This window comes from Lutjanus erythropterus, chromosome 16 (genome assembly GCF_056507025.1).
Source record: "Lutjanus erythropterus isolate fLutEry1 chromosome 16, fLutEry1.hap2, whole genome shotgun sequence".
Classification (NCBI taxonomy): domain Eukaryota; kingdom Metazoa; phylum Chordata; class Actinopteri; order Lutjaniformes; family Lutjanidae; genus Lutjanus; species Lutjanus erythropterus.
Genome location: NC_139332.1, coordinates 10,832,505 through 10,858,466, shown reverse-complemented (window position 1 = coordinate 10,858,466; position 25,962 = coordinate 10,832,505). Strand labels below are relative to the sequence as shown.

Sequence of the window (25,962 nt, the reverse complement as noted above, 5' to 3'; positions counted from 1 at the left end):
GGTCCGTTCTCTTTCCCAGGTTGTCAAATACCAACGCTTTGTCACATCCCTCAGCGTCACACCGGGCTTTCAAGTAACTCCAATGTAAGCCCGTCCACATCAGGTGACATCAGGGGTGGATGGAAGGCTCACAAGCGCAAAAACTTTCACCCAGGAGGCTGATGTTCATGTTCCTTGTGTGTAATTGGCATACAAACGATGTCCACGGTGATACATCGCCACTGGATGATGACGTTGTTGTTTTGGGGTGGGGTGGAGGGTGCCATCCCATAGCAGAAAACCTGACTTTCTAGGTGTCACAATTCACTGATGTCACCACTGCTTTCCACTGTCGCAACCTCAGTATCATTCAGCCAAAAGGGCGGGCAAGTTAACTCCCACATCCCTGTCAGGACAGCCTCTGACATAGGTCTCTTAAAAGGGTCTTCATCTTCACACCACATTTCCCAAACTTGGTTGTATTCATCCTTTGAGGCTTTAATCAAAGTTAGCCACCAATGTAACCAAGTGTCTTGGGTTCTCCTGACTGGGCAGGTTCTATAAGAAAGTAATAAACTGGACACGGAAACATAACCTAGCAACAGCTTCTTTTTTAGTTTTTCTCCCACTTCAATACAGAATGTCGCCAACAATGTCCGGCCTTACAGCAACTCTGAAGGGACACTTTACCTCAAATTCAGAAGGCATGTTGTTGTGTTGCCTGAACCTAACAAAATAGTATTGTGCCCTAAATCTAACCAAGTAGTTTTATTGCCTAAACCTTACCAAACTTCGACCATTTCGCGACATTGGCCATGTGTTAAAAAAGTTTTCCGACAGCGTCTCGTACCGATGCTAAAGGCTACCCTCTGCATCAATATGAGACGCTGAGTGGTGTGACACAGCAGCATCTGTATCTGACAAGCTGGGACAAGAACAGGTTGATATTACTCATTAAAAACATTACTTAACAACTTTACTTATTTACGAACTACAACAGAAAAAATAATTACATACATTACTTTTTACTTTACTGTTGTTATTCAGTCCAGCTCCATTCAACCACCATTTAAAGTCCAAAGCTGCCATACGCACAGGTCACAACTTCTGTGTTCAACATGTCTAGAAATAGAAAACAGGACATCGTGGTTTGAAAAGCAGCTACAAGTTATGGGATATTTACAGACCATCAGCAGCTAAAGATTATTTAGCTCTCCAGAGGAGTCTCGCCCTCAACACAAGGCTTATCAACTAAATGTAGGCTAAGCTACATTTGGTGGTTAGGGTTAGGGTTAGTTACGTTAAAGTTACTACAGAGTTTCATTCACCTCCTCTTTTGATAGTTGTTAACCTTCTGCCCCAATATCAACTCTGTGTCTAATCTGTTTAACCAACTAAATGATCTATATCTGTATCCACAGCTGGTTTAAACCAGATGTGGGCGGTGTTTAATCTGGAAGTGGCAGGAACTAACCACCCACTTCCAGTTAATTTAAGCCTGAATTTGATATGAGATTAGAAGTTGCCATATTTATTATTACACAGAAGCTCAGAGTTCAGCTTCAGAAGAGTGTTTTTGATCAGAAGCATTAGAAATATATTTACAGAACAAGACTCTAATAACTTTAAATTATTAAACTCCACATTTTCCTTGTAAAAAGTCTATAGTTGTTTCACCCAAGCGCTCACTCAACACTGATCAACCCTCCATTAAACTCCCGGTAAGAAACAAGTTGACCCAAAAATTGTCAAAGTCATGAGTATTACTAGGATTAGTAACTGCAATGTAGTATTTTAAAAAATAATCACTATACTGTTGCTGCTATAGAGTCCTAAAAATGAAAAATGCTATAACAGGAAAAAATATGGGATATTAACCAAAAAACTATATATAGTCTTCTATGCATTTATTTTGAATCTTATAAATGTTATAATGCCCAGCTTTAAATAGTAAAAAAGTCTGTTGGTTTCAATCCACGTTGGTTTAACTCGCGCTGTATAATTCACAGAGACAAACAACTACCAGGAGAAAATCCCCGCAGCGTGTGGTGTTGTCAGACTCACACTGACTGTTACTAAACGATAGCAAAAGAACCATAAAAGAACACTTTGTATCATTCAGGAGGCTGTGATGAGTGAAGAAAAATGAACGTCAAAACACACACTTGAGTCCGCAGTACGGTGGCACAGTGGCACCCAGCAGTAAAGTGCAGCCATCCCTGGCTGGCACATAGGACACCCATTCACTCTGTGACAGGGTGTCACACCACATGATTTATGACGGGTAATTATGGTTATGGAGGTGACATCATATCCTACTCGCTGGCTCCCGCATGTATCCAAGCTGTGTATATGTGTGTCTGTGCATGTGTGCGTGTGTTCGCATGTGTGTTCGTGACTAATTAGTTATGCTGTCTGGATCCAGCAGCGACTGTCTTTGTTTTTCTACCGAACGGAAGACAAGGCATGTCACAACAACATATCTCGCAGTTCCTCCAGACGTGCAGCAATGCACACGCATTCACACACGCGCTTTAACACACAGGCACACAAACATTTGCACACGTGTCCACAAAAGACTGCCTCTACCTTGCTTTTCATGTTAAAATTTTAAATTTTATGTTCAATCCAATGAACAGACTAGACATTTTCACCTCAGGGTGGGACAAAAGCAGAGGTGGAAAGAGTACTGAAAATTGTTGTGAAGTACAAGTACTGTTTTATTACTGAAAAATCACTCAATTACAAGTAAAACTACTCGTTAGAACACTAGTAAAAGTATAAAGTATTCTTCTAAAAAATTATCAGCGGCAAGCATCCAATCAAAAGTGTTTCTGTTAATCAGGTTAATTTTTTCTTGACTGTAATACTATTCCTTTATTAAAGATGTAGACAGACACATTATTGCAAACTTTGTGTAAAATTAGATTTCGTTAGGGAATAGGAAAAAATATCTCTGGTACAGATTCGATTTTTGTCAAGTTTTATAACCTCATTTTAGAAATAAATTACTTAATAATGTTGCAAATTTTTACAATGTAGACAAAAGATAAAGAAAAAATATTTAATTGTCCTGACACTCCATTTAGACCTTTATGTAGGCTGATACATTTGCACAGAAAATATAATTAAATTACAGAAAAATTAGTTAATAAATATGAAAGAATTTATAATAATCATAGACTTTTTTTCAATCTTTAAAAGGGGAATTAGGGAATTTACTGATGATTTTAAAAGTAACTCAGAGATTCTGCAACAATGTTTTCTTGTGAAACTCCAGCAGAAACTAAACTCAGCCTATAATTGACATGAAGGTGAGTAGATAATGACTGAATTTTCGTTTTTGGGTGAACCATCCCTTTAAGTATGACTGAAATTACAGACCTGGAAAAAATACTCATAGAAGTACAGGTACCCAACAAAAACTACCTTAATTACAGTAATTTGAGTAGTTGTAATTAGTTACTTCCACCCCTGGCCAAAAGTAGCGGTAGTGGAACTATCACTCACACGTCTTGACGGAGCGAACCATCAGTTAACTACGCTCTGAAATTGGCGGCAGCGAGAAGCATACAATTAGAAATCATTACTCTGCACCTAACTGCTGCTGACAGGCATGAGCAGGACAAATGAGAAAATGGAAAGATTATAACACAATTTCTCTCTCCTGTACACATCTGCTAATTCACTTGCCAGGTCTAAATAAATGCATTCATTTAAAAATGATTTGACAAACCGTGCTTTCCTCTTGGATTACAGACGTGGAGATGTTATATATTTACGGGAGGCTTCGCGCAGTTAAATTAAATCCAATCGCTAACCTGGAGGGTATTTTTTAACACACATTTTTCAGTCTTGACAGAGCACTTTCATGTTGTTTGAGGAGTTTGGAGGCTAACAAACTCTGCACAGGTCACTCCCTGCAGTTAATACACAGAGGTCACTGTGGGACACATGAGAGTGTCCTTAATAAGCCAATTTGGAGGAAACAAAATAATGAAAAAAAAAGGAAAACAGACTGCCTTGAGTCACCATAATGAGTAACATTACTTTTTTTTTTTTGCTGTTGAGTGGACTCATTTCAGTATTCACTCAGAAGCATGGCCCATAGCCACAGGGGCCTCATTTAGGAACGGGCTTCAGAAGTCCATATCTGAACTTTAAACTGCTATTAAGGCAACGGCAGAGAATCAAAACAACCTATTCCTCTCCAAAGTCACCGCAGATCAGCATTTAGATTCTGTGTAAAAATGCATATCTCTTTGCTCCCTGACCCTGCAAATATTTGAGCAAAAGTGACCTTTTGCAGCGTTTCACCCTTTTGGCTCAAGCGCAGATGAAAACTTCACAAACTCTCTGGCCCTGTGTTGTTGTTTTCAGCCATGCAGGGCGAATCAAACAAAGCACGCGCTGGCCTGAATTTAAATTCATGAGGTCATAAAGAAATACTATTCATATACCACAGCTGGGCTGATGTCCAAAAACCATCTCCTCCTCCCCTGCATTAGCACCGGTAAGTAAAATATTATAATTACAACATAAACCATAAGAACCACTCCACTCTACCTGATCTGGTCCGGTCCATGTGTGAGTGGGCTCCTGATTTAAAGACGGCAGTTTTGTGTGGTTGGCTCTCCACTCGCCTGCTCCCTTTGCTTTTGCACCCACAGAAACGCTGTGCTCTTTCCCCTCCTCTGCTGCCAGAGCATCAGACTGTGCCTCCTGCAATGCTCCCGTCAAAGCTGCGTAATTTTGTGGACGGCACAAACACTGAACAATTATTGGTGCGTATATCACCTCACTTGAAGTGGGGCTCCGAATTCATCACGAGGCATAAGCAGAGAATCACAGAAAGCACACATCGCATTTTGTAGGGGTACCTTATTTAAAGTGATAGTTTGGATTATTTGAGGTTGAATGAGGTACTTATTCATAGTCATTGTATTACCTACAGGAGATTGCAGTCGGGAAAGACCCACAGTTTGAGGAAGCAGAGGGGAGGAGCAACAGCACAAAGCTTAGCAATGTACTGCTGTGGACAGGGTCAGCAACAAATGGTATTTTAGCCACTTAAAGCTATAATATGAAACATTTTGTATGAAAATGTCTATAAATGCTTTACTTATGTTACATATTTTGTTGAGTTGTGAACTTACATTATCCCAAAATGTTTCCAACAATGTTAAAAGATAGAAAAATGCTAAATTTAGTCAAGGTAACAGCGTGTTTCCTGCTAGCTGTTGCTAGCTAGTTGCTAGTAGCTATAACTTCTAGGAAAACATGGGATACGTCAGATACATCAGAGAGAGGGCAGATGGAAGTCAGTGCATGTGACTAAACATGTAACATGTAACATAAATAAAATGTTTAGACATGATTTCTGCCTGAGTCATGTCAGAGAGGTTTTCATCAGTTATGGTAGTTGTTTAAAAGTGAAGATAATAATTCCCATGATCCCACGCTGCTTCAGAACATCATCAAATGACATGGGAAACCTCCATTATATAAGCTAAATATTGTTCTCTCCAAACCAACCAAAGTCCACAAGTAAATGAATAATGAATGATGAATGAATAATTTTACCTCACAGAGTTGCTGCTTCGATCGGTTAATTTGTTTATGTCAGTGTGTGACTTTCATATATTTAATATGCTTTTTTAAATGCCTTAATATATAAATTCTGCCACTGGGTGTCTCTTTCACATTAAATCAGTAACAAAAGACATTGCTTTGCCCTTCTCTGCTTATCTTAACTGTGGGATTGTCAACTGGTATCTACTGTAGGTAATACACTATCAATAAGAAAGAAAAGAACATATATATGCTTTTCAAGGGCTGTGTTGCAGTCATCTTAAGTCAGTTTCTAAGAAGGAGGTGGACAGTCCCTCTCTCTCTCTCCATGGGGGGAAGAATAATAACTCGAAGCTGAACACTGAAACCTGCAGGAAACATGGAGGTCTGACTTCTGAAAGAAACTGCCTGCTCATCATCCCTCACAGATGAACGGCTCAATGGTGAACTCAGCCGAGTCTGTAATGTTTTGATAGTCCACCATCATCCCTCAAATAGCATGAGAACATCTCCTAAAGCCCACCAGAGGATTTTCTTCCCGAGGACCCTGCAGGTAGCTCGGCGCTTCACAACCAATTCTTAGGTTTAGCAATCAAAAGCATCTTCACATCCTCCATTCCTGCCTGCCTCGGCTCTAAGCCTCGCTGTATTGCTGCTCAGTGGGCAGCCGGCTGAGGGAAAGGACAAGAGAGATTGTCATCACGTGTCCTATTGCTGCGTTTCATGGAAAAACTTTCATCTGAGAGACGGCACTGATCCACTGAGAGCAAAACAAACCTCAACACCTGAACAGTTTGCTCAGGTGTTAGTCTGTCTGCTTCCGTCTGGTATCGACAGCCTTCCAACCACCTCAGGCCCCTACGGAGCTATGATACTACTACTGGAGCTGTTTAGCATATCCTATTTATTAGTAGTCTGCTTTCACACCTTCCTGCCTTCTGCTTAATTGGTGCTTATATCTGTGTGAATCTCTTTTAGGGTGTAACTCAGAGCCAATCAGCACCGACCTGCATTCACAAAAGAATCAAAAAGACGCATCTTTCTTTTAATGAAATGCACATTTTTCTCATTTGAAACACATTTATTTTAGCTCAGTTTGGTATTCCCAGTGTACCTGTGCTGTTCCTATCTCTACACTGTCCAGTGGAAACCATGTATCTCCAAAGTTGTGATTCACTATGAATGATATGAAAAAAGAGGCCTTCGGTGGGTTGTAGGGGGTCCCCAGCTAAAGGATGAATATGATATTTCAACTTTTATTACATTTTTTGGACATTGGAACAATAAGGAAATATGTTTGGTTTATTTTTAGTGTTCATAGATTGATCACTGATTATGAAAACCTTATTATCTTCAAACAAAAACATAAAGAAATTACACAAAGGGGACTAGGGTTGAGCCGTATAAAGGTATTACGCTATACCAGGGTACTGAGGAATCCCGACGGTGTGATTTTCAGTACAGTCAGAAATACAGATGCTTCTCTTTCTATTAAACTGATGGGGAGATGCTGTATTGTAGTGTGCAGCTTACACCACCAGGGGTCAAGTCTCTGTGTAGCGGCACAGCTGAGCAGACAAACATAGCTTTCAAAGAAGAAGAAAGACAGGTGATAAAGAAAAATTAACAAATACTGCAGACTCCTGACTATTCAGAGTAGTGTTTTGTACCGAGCGTGTAACTGTAGTGAGCATTACAGAGGGCAAGGGCCAAACTAATTACTGTGTATGGTGAATGCGCGCTAAACGAAGGGAAAGTTTAGCAGTGAAGTTTACTATGACGATCAGCTCCAAGTACAAGTTTTACACAAATGCCATCATAACACTGTATACCCTGGAAAAATGTCAGGAGGGTATGAAGGTGTAAAAAAAAAAAAGCCTAAAGAGGACTCCTCTTTGAAATCAAACTCAAAATCATCTTAATTTGGGGGTCCACGTTTTAATGTGCATTTATTGTGGGAGTCCTTGACATGAAAAGGTTTGGGAACCCCTGCTTTTAAAATATAACCACTAGATAAATCTCCATTACAACAGGGCTACCCGCCTGAAGGTGTGTATCTAACTGATGACACATGCGCTTGTCTTGAGTCATGCAGCTGTAAAACAGTGGATAAAAACATTAATTTCCTATATTCTTCACTGTAAAGGCCTCCTGATATTTTGTTATTTAAAAGCTTTTATTATGAAGCAGCTACATCTGGGAACGTTTAGGTTTAGGTTAGGTTTTCATCAGCAGTGACTTAGCAAACATGAATCAGTTATATAAAGCAGATACCTTAAAGTTCAAACAGGGACGCAGGATAGAAACTAAACTTAAAACCACAGAGCAGCAACAAAACTACAGAGAGCTGAAAGCAGAGACTTTTAAAAATGCCTGTCTCTCTTGAGTCATGCACTGACATGAGTCGGCTAACTTGCGCTGACAATGGGAAAGCTAAGTCCACCTATTTTTAGGGTTTACCTACATTTAAAAAAGCTGCATATCCATGCTCATTTTGGTGTAAAAACAGTGTTACACAGGGATTGCATCAGCAAGGGTCGTTTTCAGGGCCAGAATGGGAATCATTAAAACCACTAATAATTCTTTAAATATACAAACATGGACATATGAGTGTTGTAATACTGTCACACAGAATGGACAAAATGCTAACCTACCCTTTAAGCTAAATTACCCATTTAAAAACCAACTGGATTATCTTAAAATGTGGCGTCCTAAACCTGTAAACAAGGCTGTTTTTCTGAGCTTGTGAAAAGTTGACGTGTTGGAGATATGTGGTTTTTACAGTATAGTGACGCGCTGTTGGTCAGGGGAAGATTCAGACAGCCACGTGTCACCTGCAGTACACAACGAGTCACCTGCTGCTTCTTTACACCTGCAGGCACAGAGCGTTACCATGTCTGGAGGTTCACGAGATCCCTCACTGGCTTCCCACCCACGAACACTGCCAAATACACTATCTCAATGTACACTCTTAGAAATAAGGGTTCCAACAGGGTTCTTCCTGAGGGGCTACCGGAGGTTCTACCCAGAACTACTCACCCCTGAAGAACCCTCTTTTTTAAGTAAGGGTTCGTCAACGGTTCTTTGTAAGATTAAGCTCCACCAAGACCACTTTTCATCCAAAGAACCCTTTTTGGAACAAAGAGTTCTTCAAAGACTGTTGAAATCCTTGAAGAACTTTTTCATCAGTGGTTCTCTGTAGAACCTCTTGGGTGGGTTCTAGATGAAACCCTTGAAATATAAAAGGGCTCACAGTAAAACCCTTTGGGTGGGTTCTAGATAAAACCTGTGGAATATAAAAAAAAAGGTTCTCAGTAGGTCCTACTGAGAACCTTTTTTTCAGTGGTTTCTGATGGAGATGGTTCTGAGTATATCCCTTTATGGTGGGTTTGAGGTAGAACTGAGAGGATTCCAAGTGGAACCTTTATAAAAGGTTCTACCAGGAACAAAAAGAGGTTCTCCTATGAGGACAAGGCAAAGAACCCTTTATGGTTCTTGTTAGCATCTTTATTTCTAAGGTCATTCCACTGTCATGGACAGAACATACACCTCTTCTGTTTATAACTATAGCACACTGAGGTTTCTCCACCTGTATGTGTATTTATTTGTGTTGTGTGAACAAAGTTTCTGATGAAGATATGATTTTTTAATTAAACAGAATTGAATCCACATATCAAGTCACACTATCTCCTCTTTATTTCATTATTCATCTTGCTGTCCTCCATGTTGGCACTGGCTCAGACAAGCTGAGCGCTGAAATTATGACAACTGTCCAAGGAGATGATGTAATGTAGGTTGTGTCACAGTAACAATGACACATTCCAATTTGAGCATTTAAATTCAAGCTGCATGTAGGTCGCCTGTCTCTGGATGCAGTCTCGTATCTCAGATCTATATGATCCGCACCGCAGCTGAAGACGTAACATGTCTGTGTCCTGTCTGAGGAGATGAAGACGATCTGGTCGGAGTCGGTGTAACCTCACACAACACAGTGTTTGCAAAGTGTTCTGTTCTGTACAGGCCAGACTGTACACTCTGCCACGTAAGCCTTTAGAAATTATGATCCAAGCCTCAGTGTTCTCAGAACTTGTCCCGATCTTTTCAAGCGTACTACAGTACAACACCTACCACTATGAGTCAGATTCCTCTATCATGCTAAACTGTTTGAGCACAGTGCTTAACAATGGGTTCTCTATGTGGAGCACACAGTGTGCCATGATGTCTGAATGCACACTGAGGCCCGAGTCTGGATGTAGGTGGAGTGATGCTGTCTCTCGTGTGTCCTACAGCGTTCTCGAGCATGCATTGTGAGGACATGCTGCAATTTGCCACCGTCTACGCTCACGACTTCTCTTCTCCTTGCAGCCCTGTCGCCCAGACAAACTGTTATGAACCTGATGTACTCACAAACAAAGTGATTCAGACTGTGATGCACTTAGGGACTGTGTGAAAATTATCAACAGGGAAGATGTGATGTGGTGAGAAAGGAAGGTTGTGTGTTTTTGTTCTTTTTGTTGTTGAACTGTTTTGGAGGGGAGGCAATTTTCCAACCTTACACGACAAAAAAGGGGCAAATAATTAGAGAAACAAAGACCTTAATGGATATGAAGTGAGGTGATTAAACATGATCTCTACCAACAATTATCCCCACCTTCACAAAAAGGTAAATATGTATAATTTTGCATTGTTATACCTATCTCCACAGCGCTGAAAGGTCTGGCTGCACTCAATAGCATTCTGCTAGGGAAAAAAATGCATTGGATTGTTTGTATTTCTTTAAACCGTGGGTGTTCAACAGGGGGCCCAAAACCCCTATACTGACTTCAGAGTTACTGCAAGGGGTCTGCCAAATTACTGTTTGATAATGTTTTTGATTGATTGGCTGATAATTTACACAACACTGTCAAAAGCTAGCTAACCAACCAAAATACTAGAAATTATCCTTAATAGCAAACTAGTATTACTTAAACATATTTGTTGTTTACTACAAATTTGGAAACTGATCATTCATTTTTGTACAGTTGGTGCCTATATGAAAAATAATTATTCCTTTAAGATATTGTGGATTACATTGTGAAGCATAAACTAAAGGCAGGTTCACACCAGCCTTGTTTAGTCTGGTTGAACCGAACCCAAAAGCCTTTACAGCAAATGGTTTGTTTGAATGCTGGACTCAAACTCTGGCGCAGACCAAGCAACCACTATCTGGTCCACCTTGAAGGGGTGGTCTCGGACCGCTGTTAAGAGAACTCTGGGTGGTTCATTTTTGGTCTGAACACCATTCAAACGAATCACAAAAGGACGCCATTGTATTCCTCATTTCACTGGGTAAAAATGGTCTCCTCTTCCTGTAGCGCCTTTGCTAGCAAAATGTGGACTGACAGGGGACAAACCTGGACTCATGGCAATGTGAAAAATGGCTGCATTATTAAATTATTTAGTACCCACAGTCTGGTGTCTGGTGAGAGCCTAGCAAAAGCGACACATAACGTTCACCCCCTCCTCCCCGGCCCGATAATTTTTGTACAGTCCCTAAGTCAACATCACCATCAATCACCAAGCATCTGGCGCTTCAAGCAAAGAAAGCACCAGGATTTATTTGAACTTGCTCCGTTATTGACAGACATACTGATATATGACATGTCAGGATGTGTGCATGAGCTGCACTGACTGATCTTTATACTGTTTGTTATGAAAAGCAGCCCTCTAATAAAGAGCCACAGTCATATGTTTACAACTGTTGCAGTGCCATGATTTGTCAATTTGTGTCACTCCACAGTTTATCTATTGATAGAGGTTTAATGGGGGCACTACCCTGTTTATCCAGCTTGAAGCCCCGAGGGCAAACATGTCCTGTGCCCCCCCCTGCACTGCCAGACAGCATTTAACCCTGTCCTGTAACTGTCCACTGTCTACTGGATTGTACTGTAATGTACATTGTCCATCTGTCCACTGAAGCCCCCCTCCCATCAGAGAGGTTAGGTTAGGCAAACAAACTGTAATCATTGCTCCATGCACGACTGTACACACACACACACACACACACACACACACACACACACACACTGCACAACCTTACGTTCATTTGCTGGAGACTTACCCTTACCCTACCCAGAACCACAACTTGCCTATACTGAACCCTAACCGTAACCTATCCCTAACCTGAAAGGGACAATTCACCCCAAAATCAAAAATACATATTTTTTCTTTCACCTGTAGTGCTTCTTATCCATCTAGATAGTTTTGGTGTGAGTTGCTAAGTTTTGGAGACATCGCCTGTAAAGTTGCCTTTCTCCAATATAATTAAATGGGATGGCACTAGGGTTGTCACCAGAGTTGTAAACTTAGATACAATATTTGTATAAAAATAATGATACTCGATACATGTTTTGTTACATTGGCAAAAAGAAAAAAGTCCTAGGCACCAGGATATATTTTCAAATGAACAATCAGCACACAGTGCACAACACTTAACAACAGCACTGCCCGGTTTTGCTATACTGCTAGCCAAATTTCAGGCAGGAAAATTTGGCTAAAGTGAAGTGAGGTCTTGAATTAGCACTTAGATCTTTTCTTTTTGTAGTTTTGGTTCTGTCAAACTCAGCTTGTGGTGCGGAAAAGAATACATTTGAAAAACTCAACATCAATGTGTCTTTTCAGAAATCATGACCCAGTTACTCAAGAAGAACTGTAAGAACTGTTTTCTTTCGACTAAACTACACCCACCTACCACATCACTTCAATAGCTGGCTAGCTCACTGGCGCTAACATTACAGCTCAGTTGAGGAGGACGCCATTAATGTTTAGATCCCATTCTGTCCTGAGCACAAGCCTCTTGTCTATGACTAGATGCACGTTCCTTCTGTTTGGTGACACCAAAACTATCTAGATGGATAAATAGCACTACAGGTAAGAGGAAAAATATGTACTTTTGATTTTGAGACTGGGATTTTTGAACTATGCCTTTAACCAAATCAGCATTTCTTTTGTCCCCAAATGCGCCAGCCATCCCCAGTTAACTGGTCTGTAGTATGACATATGGCCCAAAGAGCTTAAAGCTACTACAATGAATCATATTTTGCTGATTTTGTTGATGCAATAACACACACACACACACACACACACACACACACACACACACACACACACACACACAAATACATCTAAAATATATCTGATATAAAAAGAAACTGCTTCTTTTTCACAGGTTAACTTGCCACTCTGTAGTTTCACCTGATCTTAAGGAGAATTCGACCCCCAAGCTTCTGGCACAGTCTCGTTAACTTCTGCAGGTCATATCGAGGCATCAGTAATAAACTGAGACTCTTTCATAAGCAGTTAAAAACGTATTGTAGTAGCTTTAAGTCACACACACACACACACACACACACACTGCTCCAGACAGCCGCTGTCCAGCTCTCGCTGTGCTGAACCTGGGCAGTCAGCAGCCTCTCCAAACAGCGTTTAATTGTCGCAGTGATTAACTGAACAAACTTTGCTGGTGTTTTCTGGCTCTGTTTTCTGCAGCTGCTGAAAAATACCTGTCAGAAGTTACCTTTAAAGTCCAGATTTAGCATCAGACATCCTCGGATCTCCTACAAACTATCTTTACAGCACTTTTTTTTATAGCCCGCAACAATAAAAGCACGCAGTCCCTCCTTGGAGAGAAACTGTTTCTTTACTAACTCCGGAGCCAGAGAAACTCTTATCTTTAAGATGACAGCCATGTCTATAAAAAGAAACTTTGGTGACACGAGCAATAAAGAACATATGGACGTACTGCTTCAAAATAAAAGCATTACAACACGTTATTAATAGCAGAGAGGTGGTCACAGCCTACCTGCTTAAGTGCTTGCTTCCAAACTCTTTTCTGGGTCCACTTTTTAGAACTTTACGCACAAACATCCCGGGTTCAACTCATTTCCCTTTGTCTCCAAACGCTGACACACTTGGGATAAAACTTTAGTCTCACCCCTCAAACTTTTTTTTTAAACTCCAAACTTCCATCGGAATGAATAATTTCCAGCTATTTCTGAATTTTATTCCAACCTCCAAGGTGCAAAGACGCGGCGGGAGCGCCAACTGGCCGGAATCAATGAACCAAAGTTAGGCTGCATGCCATAACAGCGGTGTTTGTATATTTCTTTGTCTGTGCATGCCTTATGACTTTGTGTCCCGCCTTCAACTTCACCGGCAGCGTGCTGAAAGAAAAAAAAACACACTGTAAAAGCTTCTATATTATTCCTTCAGGGACTGTGAGCGCGTCTATGATGTTCAAAAGTGCCTTTATATGGAGTTAATGGTCTTTCTATCTTTTCTACTATCAATATAATATTATATATTATTGCTATAATATTCCCACAGGGACGTATAGTGTATCAGCTCAGCAGTGAACAGTGATGTCTCCTCACTTTATAGTATGTTTATCTTATATATTATCACTGGGGACTCTGATGTGCTACTTTGTGTAGTAACAGTGTAAATTAAACATTTGTCCTGCTCTCACATATAGTGGCAATACACTAAAACATACATCAGGAAGTTAGAAAAGGATGGCATAAGATAAAAAAAAAACGCATAACTAGTCACAATAAACTTCATGGCTGCTGAAAACAGACATATTAACTTCCATAAGGGGCATAATAGGATTATATGGTGATATAGACATGTATTCATACATATTCCATAGTCATCCACTCCATATCCATTTGACAGTTATCTACTTTCCACTATTTACAGCTTGACTTAAGTTTTTATTCATGTTGTAAAGGTTAACATGTCTATATATAGCTTTTTCACATCCTTGTGTACATAACTGTCCTCTTTATTTGTAGCCTTGTTGTCCTTGTTCTTAGCTGTGAGGTGTATTCCTGTGTAAGCAGACTGAGAGCAGTGAAAAACCTGAGTCAGATTCCTTGTATGTGTACACACACGTGGTGAATAAAGATGATGCTGATACAGTATGGTGACGTGGTTTCACTGTGGATATTCACATCCTTTACAGGTGTGGGGAGTAACTGATTACATGTAACAGAATTATGTAATTTGGATACAAAAAAGGTAACTGTATTCCATTACAGTTACACATATTGCAGATACATGTATTAAACATGGGGATTATTAGTAGGATTACCACTGTAAAATAAAGACTGGTATGGCACCATGCACAGAGCACACACAGCTGCAAATATATCATCATGGCCTCTAGTGAAAAAAATGCTTCAGTGGGTGGAAATTTCAACATTTTTGTCTCTGAATCAATCAATCGATTAATCAAGCAATCAATCAATCAGTAAATTGTGCACAGGAAAAGACAGAACAGCTGGACAAACTAATAAACCTAACAACAAACATAAAACACTTAGAGCTGCAACAATGAATCTACTGTGAATTGACTATTAAGTTAATTTGCATATATTTTGTTGTTTTTTTAAATAAAAGATTCTTTACTCCTCTCTGACAGCACACTGAACATTTTTTACTTGGGGAGGAAACAAGACATTTGTGGATGTCATCTTGGACACTGATCAACATTTTTCACTATTTACAGACATTTGGTTGTAAAAAATAACTACTTGATTCATGGAGAAAATGGTTGACAGATTAATCAACAATGAAAATAATCATTACAGGAGTGACTTTTAAAAAAACAAAAAAAAAACAAGATTGTGACAGAATTAATTAATTGATTATTCATTTTGAGTTATTTTTTCATACAAAAGTCAAACTTCTCTGATTCCAGTTTCTTAAATGTGAACATTTTCTGGTTTCTTTACTCCTCTATGACAGTAAACTGAATATCTTAGTAAAAGTCCTATGTTCAAAACAAAAATAGATTAAAAGCAAAAATACATTTTTATTATGCTCTTCTGATGTATTGTTGCACATTAAATGATTAGATTGTTACAGGTGCGGATGAATTGTTCTTAGTTTCCTGCGATTTGTGACTAAGATCTCTGTGGTCAAATATTATGAATTTCCAAAGAAATGTGACTCCACCTCAACAACTGCTCCATATCCTCTCCTTAAAACACGTCCTCTGTGTTTAAATGAGAACTGGCCACAACCACAACAACACAACAACACAACAACACAACCTGGAACACAACCACACTTTACTCATCGCGAGTATACCTCCATGTGACAGTATGAGATTTCAGACTCAGACTGTGATCTTTTCCTGTGATGTATTTTGGATGTACTTGAACTACTTTTTAAATTAGTTTTAGTTTGACAAGTATTTTTTTAATATATAGTTAAGATGTAGTTTAACTACTTTTCATTATTAAGTATAATAGTTGGGTAAACTACCAATTAAAGTTTCTTCCTCAACACTGCATTTAGGTAGTTCAGTGTGGTTGTTTCCCAACGTAGGGTTCAGGCCCCTCCAAAGTGTCACAGCATAAATATGGGGTTTGTGAGGCGACTAAAGGGATAGTTCAGATTTTCTGAAGTGGTCTTGGGTGAGGTACCTCCATCTGCTCAATCTGTTAAGGTTGTGTGTGTTATTGTACCACTTACTCAAGAAAGTGGTAGATCAGAGACACTGGTGTTTCTGTGAGGTTAAGTTGCTGTTTTTGTCAAAGGAGTCTGGGGTGTTGGAATATTTGGCTTATATAACTGCAGTTTCTCGTCAGAAAAGGCTGCATGATGGCAAAGTGGTGAAAATATTCTAAATATAGCACACACTAAAACTGATATTGACTTTTTGAGATGGGCCTTTTCTTAAGAGGCTAAGAGACATTTTGCTGCTGCCTCTGTCCACAGCAGTACATTGCGTAGCTTCCTACAATGATTCTCCTGCTGCTTCTTTAAACTGCCAACCATTTACTGCAGGTAACACGCTGACTACAGATAGTACCTCATACAAGCCCACTTCAAAAAGTGGAAAAACAAAGTTCTGCTACATGAATATATATTTTTGGGGGGGACTTTCTGAATTGCATGGAGAAGATGGATAGATCACACATTTAAATCTAGTTTAAAAACAACAAACAATAAAAAAAGAAAGTAGGTGTAAAGTAGTAGGAGAAAAAGTATAGAAACTTCAGATGCAGAAATTGCAAATGCTCATGTCAAGTACGAGTACCTCAAAATTGTACTTGGGTACAGTAATTGAGTGAATGTACTTAGTTACTTTGATTACTGGTGGAACAAAACACTCTATCTGTGTAAAAAACTATCATGATTTTGATTTTGAAAATCCAGTTTGAGTTTTGATCTTTCTTTAAAAAAAATCTGTAAAGCAAATCAAATTAATATCAAAACTCAAACAACCCTTAGACAGTTTTGATGTTATTATCGCTCTAGATACAACACACACACAGAAGTGTACTTGTCCTTTCGGTCTGTGTTTGAAGCAGACAAGTTGACTTGGTGTTTCTTCAGACTCACACAAAGTTAACACAGGGAACAAATAAGCTGCTGTGATCAACCATGAAGGTCAAGTGTACTGAACCTACTGTTCTCTCATGAATGCATGTTTACACTCACTCATGCTTCCTTATGTGTGTGTGAATGTGTGTGTGTGAGAAGGAGAGCATCAACATCTTTTTTATCTCTAGGTATCCATCAGACTGTTGGGGGGGGGGGGGTTATTGGACAGGGACACCTCCTCAAACACACCTCCCACACTTCTCCCCTCTGTGATATGGAGCTTATTGCAGCCATCTGGGGGCCGGCGTCTCGTCTTTGGGGTAGGTGTGTGTAATGACCATGCCTTATCTTTCTCATTACCCGGCCCGACATGTCAGAGGAAAGCTGGGAGACGACCCTGCTCTCCTGACAGAGAGAGAGATGGAAATAATTACCAATGTCTCTTGTGGAATAGGGCGTAAATTGATACACACTAAATACTGTACCTCAGGGGTCTCTATCCCTCTTTTTTTTTCTGCCTCTCTTTTCTCGTCAGATGTACTAGACAAATGAATGCATCCAGGAGGAATTAATTGGATTTGGGAGCAGTCTCCTGCACGATCCACCAGGACAGACAAACACCCACCCACCCCCCACCACCACCACCACCCCCTCTGCACCCTCACCTCCCTCCCTCCCATTGGCACACACAGACACACACACGCCTCCTCATCCTCCTTTATTCCAGTCATGCCTTGCAGAAATGTCTGACGCCCCCCCACCACCACACCCCACCCCCGATGGATCTGTCTGTGTCCCTTATCCCTCACACACACACACACACACACACACACGGGGCGGATTGCAGCCTCTCTCTTGGATACAGTGTTTCCATGGCAGCCACGTTTTCTGCACGTGTAGAATCAGACAGAGTAAGAGACCACTCCTATCGATTCACTGGCTGGCTATTGATTCACAGTCTGCAGCTGCACACTTACCTACAGCAAACACACACACATGCACGCACACACACATGCATATTCACATGCATGCATGCACAAACAGAGTGTAAACATCAGACTGGATCTTTTGGAATGCGATAATGAAGGTTCACATTTTTTGAGGATGCTTTCGCCTCTCAAAAGCGGCTTCAGTTCCAGTTATCTCCTCAAATTTTTCCAGCGCTTCATGAAGCTGTTAGGTAAACAGGTGATGGTGTAAAACCAAACACTTAAAACCTGTTTATAAGTTCTACCAACTTAAAAATGTTTAGTTCCTGTAAGAATTTTTTTCTTTTGTGTTTATTAAACTCATAATTTCTGATTAATTTGAACTTTATTGATCATGAATGGATTTTTATACTTGAAATGATTCAGTTCTGTTAACTTCTTACAATGAGAGAAGTGAATGAAAGTAACTTGCCGTTTACTGAAAATATCTAATTAATCCATCATTTTATTGTAACTGTAATCAAAGAGTACATGTAACAAATATTTAAGTTCATGTACATGCATGTAAAAAAAATTGTGGCTACTGATTACCTCTTTTTTTGAGTACAGCTAATTAATTTGGGTTTACAGTCTGCTTCAGGGTCAAATAATTAGTGCTGCAACCAATGATTATTTTAACTGTTGACTGTTGTCTCTATTAATCAATTAGTTTGGTTTATAAAATGAAAATGCCGTGGACCACGATAAGTGTTAGTGTTGAATTCAGCATCTGAAACTGTATTAGAGACACACAGCAAGATGTTTTACTGTCAATGATCAAAAATGTTTTCTTCAAAGTATGAAAAAGGAGGGTCTCAGGAGAGATGCATGCTGGGAAGTCTGCTGATCATGTTTCTTTAGAAAATTAATCAGCTGATTGAACTCTGTACAGTAAATTCATTCAACTCATCATTTCACGACAAACAGGCCTGTGTTCGCAAGGTCTGAAAATTAATATTGGATATTTTAATTTTAATTAATGTGTACAATTAAAATTTGGTATATTTACATAAGTTAATGAGGAAAAACAGTTAATTCCACTAAATTTCTGAGTTTCTTTTTACATAAAACTGTTAGGTAACCATTTGATGGTACTTAAAAAAAAGAGTCAGAGAATTGTGGCAGCCACTAATGATAATTTTAATTGCTGATTAATCTGCTGATGATTTTCTTGATTAATTGATTAATTGTTTGGTGTATGAAATGAAAACACTGCACACCATGATGAAGATTAGTGTTGACTTCAGCTTCTTTAAGTGTGTTAGACAAACACAGCATGATTCCTTCATATGTTTTCTTCAAAGTATGACAAAGGAGGGTCTCTGGAGAATTGCATGCTGGGAAAGTCTGTTGATAATATTTCTTTACTTGTGCATTTACATCAAGTTCACATTAAAAGATGAGCCGATTCCACTAAATTCATGTTTGTTTTTTGTTGGGTTTTTTTTACATAGATAAACATATAATGGTACTTTAACTGTTTTAAATCAAATGTTTTAAAGAAGCAGTGATGCAACTAACAATTATTTTCATTTTCGATTTAACCGCCAATCATTTTCTTGATTAATCGATTAATGTTTTGTTTACCACACCCCAGTCAGTTTACTGTCATCGAGGAGTAAAGAAAGTATTACATTTAAGAAGCTGGAATCAGAGAATTTTGACAGTTTTTCTTTAAAAAATGCTCAAACCAATTAATTGATAATCAAAATGGTTGGCAATTAATTTAATGATCAATGCATAATCGATTAATCGTAGCAGTCCTACAGGGAATAAAAAACGAGAGAAGAACCCACTTTTCACTTTTCAGTTCCAGCTGATTTTATTTCCTTCTTGGAAGAAAAAGAAAAAACAAATAAAAAAACGACAATCTGTACAGAGGTCTGAGAGGCAGTGATTGACCCAAACATTGGCTGGTTTTTGAGCTATAAACATCAAAAATGATATTGGCATGATTGGACGAAACATGATCATACACAGCATATTGCACAAATGAAAAAAGAAAAAAGAGGACGATAGAAAAAGATGTCTCGGAAGGTAGAAAATAAAAAATGAAAAGAAAGAAACTCCTGGACCACAATCATCTTCAACATACTGTAAGGATGTCCAAAAGATGGCTGTCCTAGTGCCTGTCGTTGATCATCATCATACATAAAACACACAATCTTTGCTTATAGTACAGTCAGTTTACATAAATATCTTCATGTTATTATTCTTTTAAAAATCTTAAACACAACAGCTATAGCTACATATACCTGAATCTGAAATACAAATGCTATTTGCCATGCCATAATATAGGAAAACAATTAGCCTGCTATACTTAGCCAACAGGTACAGAAAGGTTAAATACTATTTTTTGATGCAATTTGCGCAATAACAGATGAAGCACTTCATACATCTCCCTCCCTCCAAAGTCTAGGCAAAGTGGAATGAGTGTGAAATTCCATCCAGTGGTTCAAATAAAACTTATCTCGAGAATAAAAAGCACACAGAGGTATTAGCTCTATCCAAACAGTGACTCTCTGGGATCTTTCACTCATATACTTTTAGGTCTATGTGTGTACTGGAAAACAGTCACCAACTCAGGCTGGAGAGCCTGCAAGTGGCGCTTTGTTTACTTGGCTGGTGAAACTGGAGTCACTGTGCCATTAAGAAGCATGTGGGTAAAATACTGTAAACACTGTGTGAGGTCAGATTGTGCCAAACAACCCCCCCTCTGCACGTCTAAACATCAATGTAGACCCAAACAACAATGTTGTAGGCTACCCACACCCCCCGCTCTATAGATTTTGTACAAAAATACAAGTAGAAAATCATGACACACTCAAATCTCCTTAAAAGTGAGAGACGTCAGACATTTTTTTTTAAATAAGATACACTTCTAGCCCTTCCGCGCTGGATACAGACAGGTGTATGTGCACAAACACAAACGAGACCTGTTTACGAGGACAATACTTCTATGTATAAAAAAGTTTGGCCGGTATAAATACATCGATATAAAAAACGTCATCTGACACAGAGGAACTACAAAGTTGAAGCACTAGGCAGAAAGGATGCGCGTCAGGGGGAACATTGGTCCTGAAATTGTGCACTGAGTGTTTCAAAAGGTTTCAGAAAAAAACTGAAGTTTGGAGTCAGTCTTTGTTTTTAAAGTCCTGCCGTTGAAAGAGAAGCTGGTGATAGTGAATTGTGTCCTATGGTCACACAAAATGCGTAATTACGCAGCAATGAACATTTTTACGCATCGAACAACAACAAAATCCTCCTCATCTGGGAGGGCATGCGTGTTGATATTGAAACTAGTTTGAGTTTGGAAAAAAACTACACCTGAATAGCGACTTGATGGTCAATGTGAATTGGCTATTTATCTGAAACAAAACCCAACATGACGAGCTCTCCAGAAAATGCCCCTTTTCTCCTCCCGACCCGAAATAACATCAAGATTTATCAAGAGTTCAGTCTCAGTCCTCATCCTGTGCGGATTTGGGGTTTGAACATTTGAGCTGAAGGAGTCCGTGTGTTTCACTGCTCTCTGTTGCTTACATTCACTCCTCCTCTCCTCCGTGTCCAAATGCAAACTAAGCATTTCCCCCGTCTGTCTGTCTTGTCTGTCTGTCTGCGCGCTCCCGTCAGCGCTGTCCAAGTGTGTGAGCGGCGCGTACCTGCAACACGCACACAGGCCACCTCTTCTTTCCTGTCTTCACTCTCTCTTTATTCAGTGAAAGAATGGCGGAAATATTTGTGGTCTGGACAGACGCGCTTGTCAGAGGGGAGGTTGAAGAGTTCAAAACGTGTGGGGGGGACGTCGCGGTTCCGCTCCACCGTGCGCCTTTTCTTCAGTAGGTGAACACCAGGTTGGAGATGGTGGACTCCAGCCAGTCTCCTGAGATCATCTCGCTGACTTCGGGGGTGCAGTAGTCGGGGAAGTCAAAGTGAGATCCCGCCCCGCACTCCCCGAAGCTCCAGTCCAAGTCCCGGTCAAGCTCCGCGTCGGAGAAGCCCATCCCACCCAGGGACATGCTCTCAAAGCCGGGGCTCGGGTTCAAGTCGAGCCGCTCGTCCTCAAACTCTTCGTCTGAGGATGATGAGGACACGGATGAGGAAGAGTGAGAGGCTGATGGTGTCGGAGAGGAGGCGCGGGCGTACCTGAGGCGGGCGGTGTGCGCTGCGGGGCTCTGCTCCTCGTACAGGCTGAGCGGGTCGCTGGACTCCGCCGAGCTGCTCAGGGTGGGACTGGCCGGGACTCCCACGGAGGGAGGCCCGCTCTCCAGGCTGCCCGCCCCGCCGAACATGTGGCCGCGCCGCGCCTCTCCGCCGCGCTTCTCCGGGATCTGTCTAGCCCCAGACACTGACCTGGATTTGAAGAGCGCCTGGTGGTCGCCGGGAGACGCGCAGTCCTGCCCCGCAGCGCTCTTCACGCCCCCCTGCTTGTGCGTCCTGCTCACTCCTTTGGACGCGGGGCTCCTCTTCACGCCGGCTTTGGCGCTGCGCTCCCCGCTCTTCTCTCCGCGGTCCGCCTGCTTTCCTCCGCTCCCCGACTTGACTTTCTTCCTGGGCCGGTACTTGTAGTCAGGGTAGTCGGCCATGTGTTTGAGCCTGAGCCGCTCCGCTTCACGGATGAACGGGATCTTGTCTGTGTCTTTGAGCAGCTTCCAGCGCTTCCCCAGCCGCTTGGAGATCTCCGCGTTGTGCATGTCCGGGGACTGCTCCATGATCTTCCTCCTCTCGATCTGGGACCACACCATGAACGCGTTCATGGGTCTCTTGATGTGGCCCGTCGGAGTTTTGCACCACGCCAGGTCGCTGCTGCGCTCCCCGGAGGAGGGGGACTCGGGGGTCGGAGACGCGTCCATCTCCAAGTCCATTTCTCCCGTGTCCGTGGAGTCCCCGCCGGGGGAGTGAGCGTGGGCGCTCTCTGTCTGGCTCATGTGCTGCACCATCCTCTCCTCCAGGAGTCTGGAAACAAGTTCAAGTGCGCAAAAATGCCTCTTTAAAAATATTCCTCACTTCTTTCTCTTCTTCTTGTTCTTATTATTATTTCAGGCGCGTTAAAGTCAGAGCGCAGTTGAATGCAGCTCTAAAAGTTCATCCAAGTCTCTTCTTTTCAGTTCAGTCCGTTTCGGAGACGCCAAAACTTAACTTCACGGAGACAAAAAAGAATTAAATCCCGAAACTAAACAGCAACTTTCAACTGCCGGTACGGCTGAAAACTCGCCCTGCAAGGCTCAGTACGCGCCGCTGTGCGCAGCAGCAGTGACAGTCCCGTCTGTGAACCTGGCTGTGTGCAGCGCAGCTTGTCTGTGCGGTTGAGGAACCATGTGGTTGAATGGAGCGGCTGCGCTTTCTCATAGTCTCCCTGTTTCCTGAGCGCAATGTAATATTACTGTAAACACAACAACGAGAACCTCGCTCGTTTTATACCCTCATCGCGAGATATAAAAGCCAATCAGCGCCTGTCTCCATCCTGATTTTTCGCTCGAGCCACGCCCCCCTGGCCTCCCATTGGCTGAATAAAAAAAACGGGTAATAATAATAATAATGTGCAATGAGGATCGGTGTGTCTGACCTCATTCCTGTCAGACTCCACTGGAAGAAAGACGAACTTGGTGTGTGTTAGTGTGTGTGAGAGTGTGTGTTTTAGAGGAACACAGTGTCCTTTCCCCCTGCTGCAAGGGGAGGCTTGCAAGGATATACTTAGAACTTCATTACTTTCATGTGGATGAGTATTGACTATATTTAGATGGTGTGTAACAGGGGGGGACAGGGAAATGCTGAGAAAACACAAAAGCAGCCACAACATGTTGTGTTAGTCACGCTGCAATGTGGTGAGCAGGGAGGTAAACCCACCCAAACACAGCTCAGCCAACCTGCTATTTACAAATCATTACAGCAGCAGCTCACATCATTACATCACTGCAGCACTGGGCACTATAAACAGATGCAAGTGAGCTGTTTTCATTTACACCCTGCAGCAGTGCATTATGGTCAACCAGACAGCTGCAAACCGATAATTATGAATATTATGAAAGTGTGTGGAATCATGTATCAGAAATAACAAAGTCACTCCAGCAGCAGAAACAGCAGCTCCACACTGCACACATTCCTCCTCCTCCTCCTCCTCCTCCTCCTCCTCCTCCACAGCCCCATTATGTTAACATGTCCATGTCATGTAGGATCACATTACAGCCTGTGTCGCTAGATGTCAGGCTAGAGCCAACGGGAGCTGATGAGGTGTACATTGTGTAGATGTATGTGCATGTGTGTGTTAACATGTACAGCAGATTTATCTCCGTCCTATAATCTGCTGCTGTGAGCCGCTGTCCTTAAATCGTGCAGGTGATGTCATCAGTTGAACTGAGTGACATGAGAGTTTTTGGTGGTAAACAAACGGCTGGCAGAGAGAAGAAGTCTCCAATACACTGTAAAAAAAACATCACACAGGAATGAAGTGGAATCAACTCATCTTCTCTAATTAAATTAACATCAATATGAAAGTTTTATTTATTCAAGTTAATTAAACTTAAAATGTATAGTAGTTATTTTCAAGACACTTCAGAACATATAAGCATGAGGTTCTCTAGGTTGAAGAAAAGGTTAGTTGGATGAATGTACTCTAATGAGTTAGTTAGTTTTAAGTTAAAACAAATTGTTTATTCTTACAGTGTGGACACAAAAATTAACAAAAAGTATTTTGTCTGATTAGATCTTCAAGACAGGCTGACACTAACTTTTTAAAGTAAAAAAAAGTGTATTCTTATAGTATAGACACAAACATGAAGAAAAAGTATGTTTATTTGTCTTATTAGATCTTTATGACTGAACAGTTGTTGGATCAACTTAATATCTTAAGCTTATTGAACATGTTTTGAATTAAGACTAACGCTAATATAATAATATAATAAGATCATTTGACTAAAAAAGTTGTTTTTATTATGAATCATGACAAATTAACTCCACTTGTCTTTTCAAATTCAGCCAACTAAAAACTTTTAAGGCAGCCTACATACTAACTTTTTAAAGTTACAACAAACAGTTTATTTTTATAGTGTACAGAAGCAAAAATGAACAAAAAACATGTCTATTTTGTCTGATTAGATCTTCATGTACTCTAACATAACATCAGTTATGCATTTATGATGTGTATTCTTAATTTATGACAAGATCTATGTCAGGCTAAAACAGTCATAAACTCTTTAAAATTTCACAGCTCAACCCGTTTACCCCCCTCGGTGCTTACATAAATCAAACACATAAATAATAATGAGCCGCTTCATCAGTCTATATCTTTAGCTGCCCCAATTACAAGTGTGCACCTGCCACTGGATTAGTGCTATCTCTCTCTATCTCCTCACACACACACACTCTCACACACACATGCTAGCAAGCAAGCGCGCGGGTTTGTTTAAACAGGTGTAGCAGGTATACCTGTAATCTTATCTGATGTGTGAGGAGCAGCTGTCAGGTAGCTTTCCACTCTGTCACCGGCAGATGTAAAGCTCTGGCAGCGCTGGGACGCAGAGCCCCATTGCGCCGGCCTATCGCTCTGTCATCTTCAGAGCTGCCGGAGCCATGTGTTTACCCCAAAATACACCGGCGCTTTGTCTCAGCTCTGTTGACGCCTAAAGGGGTAGTGTCATTATGAGAGAGTGCTGTGGGAGGCTGGGGCTATTACAGCGACTTCTTAAAAGTGTGCGGCGCGAGCTGGAGTTAGACTGCTTGTGGGGATTTTTTTTTTTTTTCGAGGATGTTGATATTTCTGGGTTAAATTTTTGTTTTCATGAATAAAAACCTTTAGAAAAAGAAGAGATGGGTTTTCACAGTGGAGGACGTGTGAAATAGCATTTTGCTAACCTTGGGAAGCTAAAACACTCCATTAAAAGCTGCATTGGTGGAATTATTTTAGGGGCTTTAAAAAAAAAAAGTAGCATTAAAAACACATTTACTCGAGCTGCAGCGAGGTGGGAGCCTCCATTATTTCTGAGCTGACTGACACCGTGTTTAATATGCAATTTTTAATAAAACATAAACATTAACCCGATATGTCAGGCTAACCCTAGAGCAAACTGCA

The 25,962-nt window shown here is 40.8% G+C and overlaps 1 protein-coding gene across 1 annotated transcript; it reads right to left on the bottom strand.

The window, feature by feature from the left end:
- Positions 1 to 19,690: 19,690 nt before the first annotated feature.
- Positions 19,691 to 23,295, bottom strand: sox4a (SRY-box transcription factor 4a). Its single transcript, XM_084738505.1, has one exon. It carries the CDS (start codon positions 22,832 to 22,834, stop codon positions 21,731 to 21,733), a length of 1,104 nt encoding a protein of 367 aa, XP_084594631.1. The 5' UTR covers positions 22,835 to 23,295; the 3' UTR covers positions 19,691 to 21,730.
- Between the last annotated feature and the right edge of the window lie 2,667 nt (positions 23,296 to 25,962).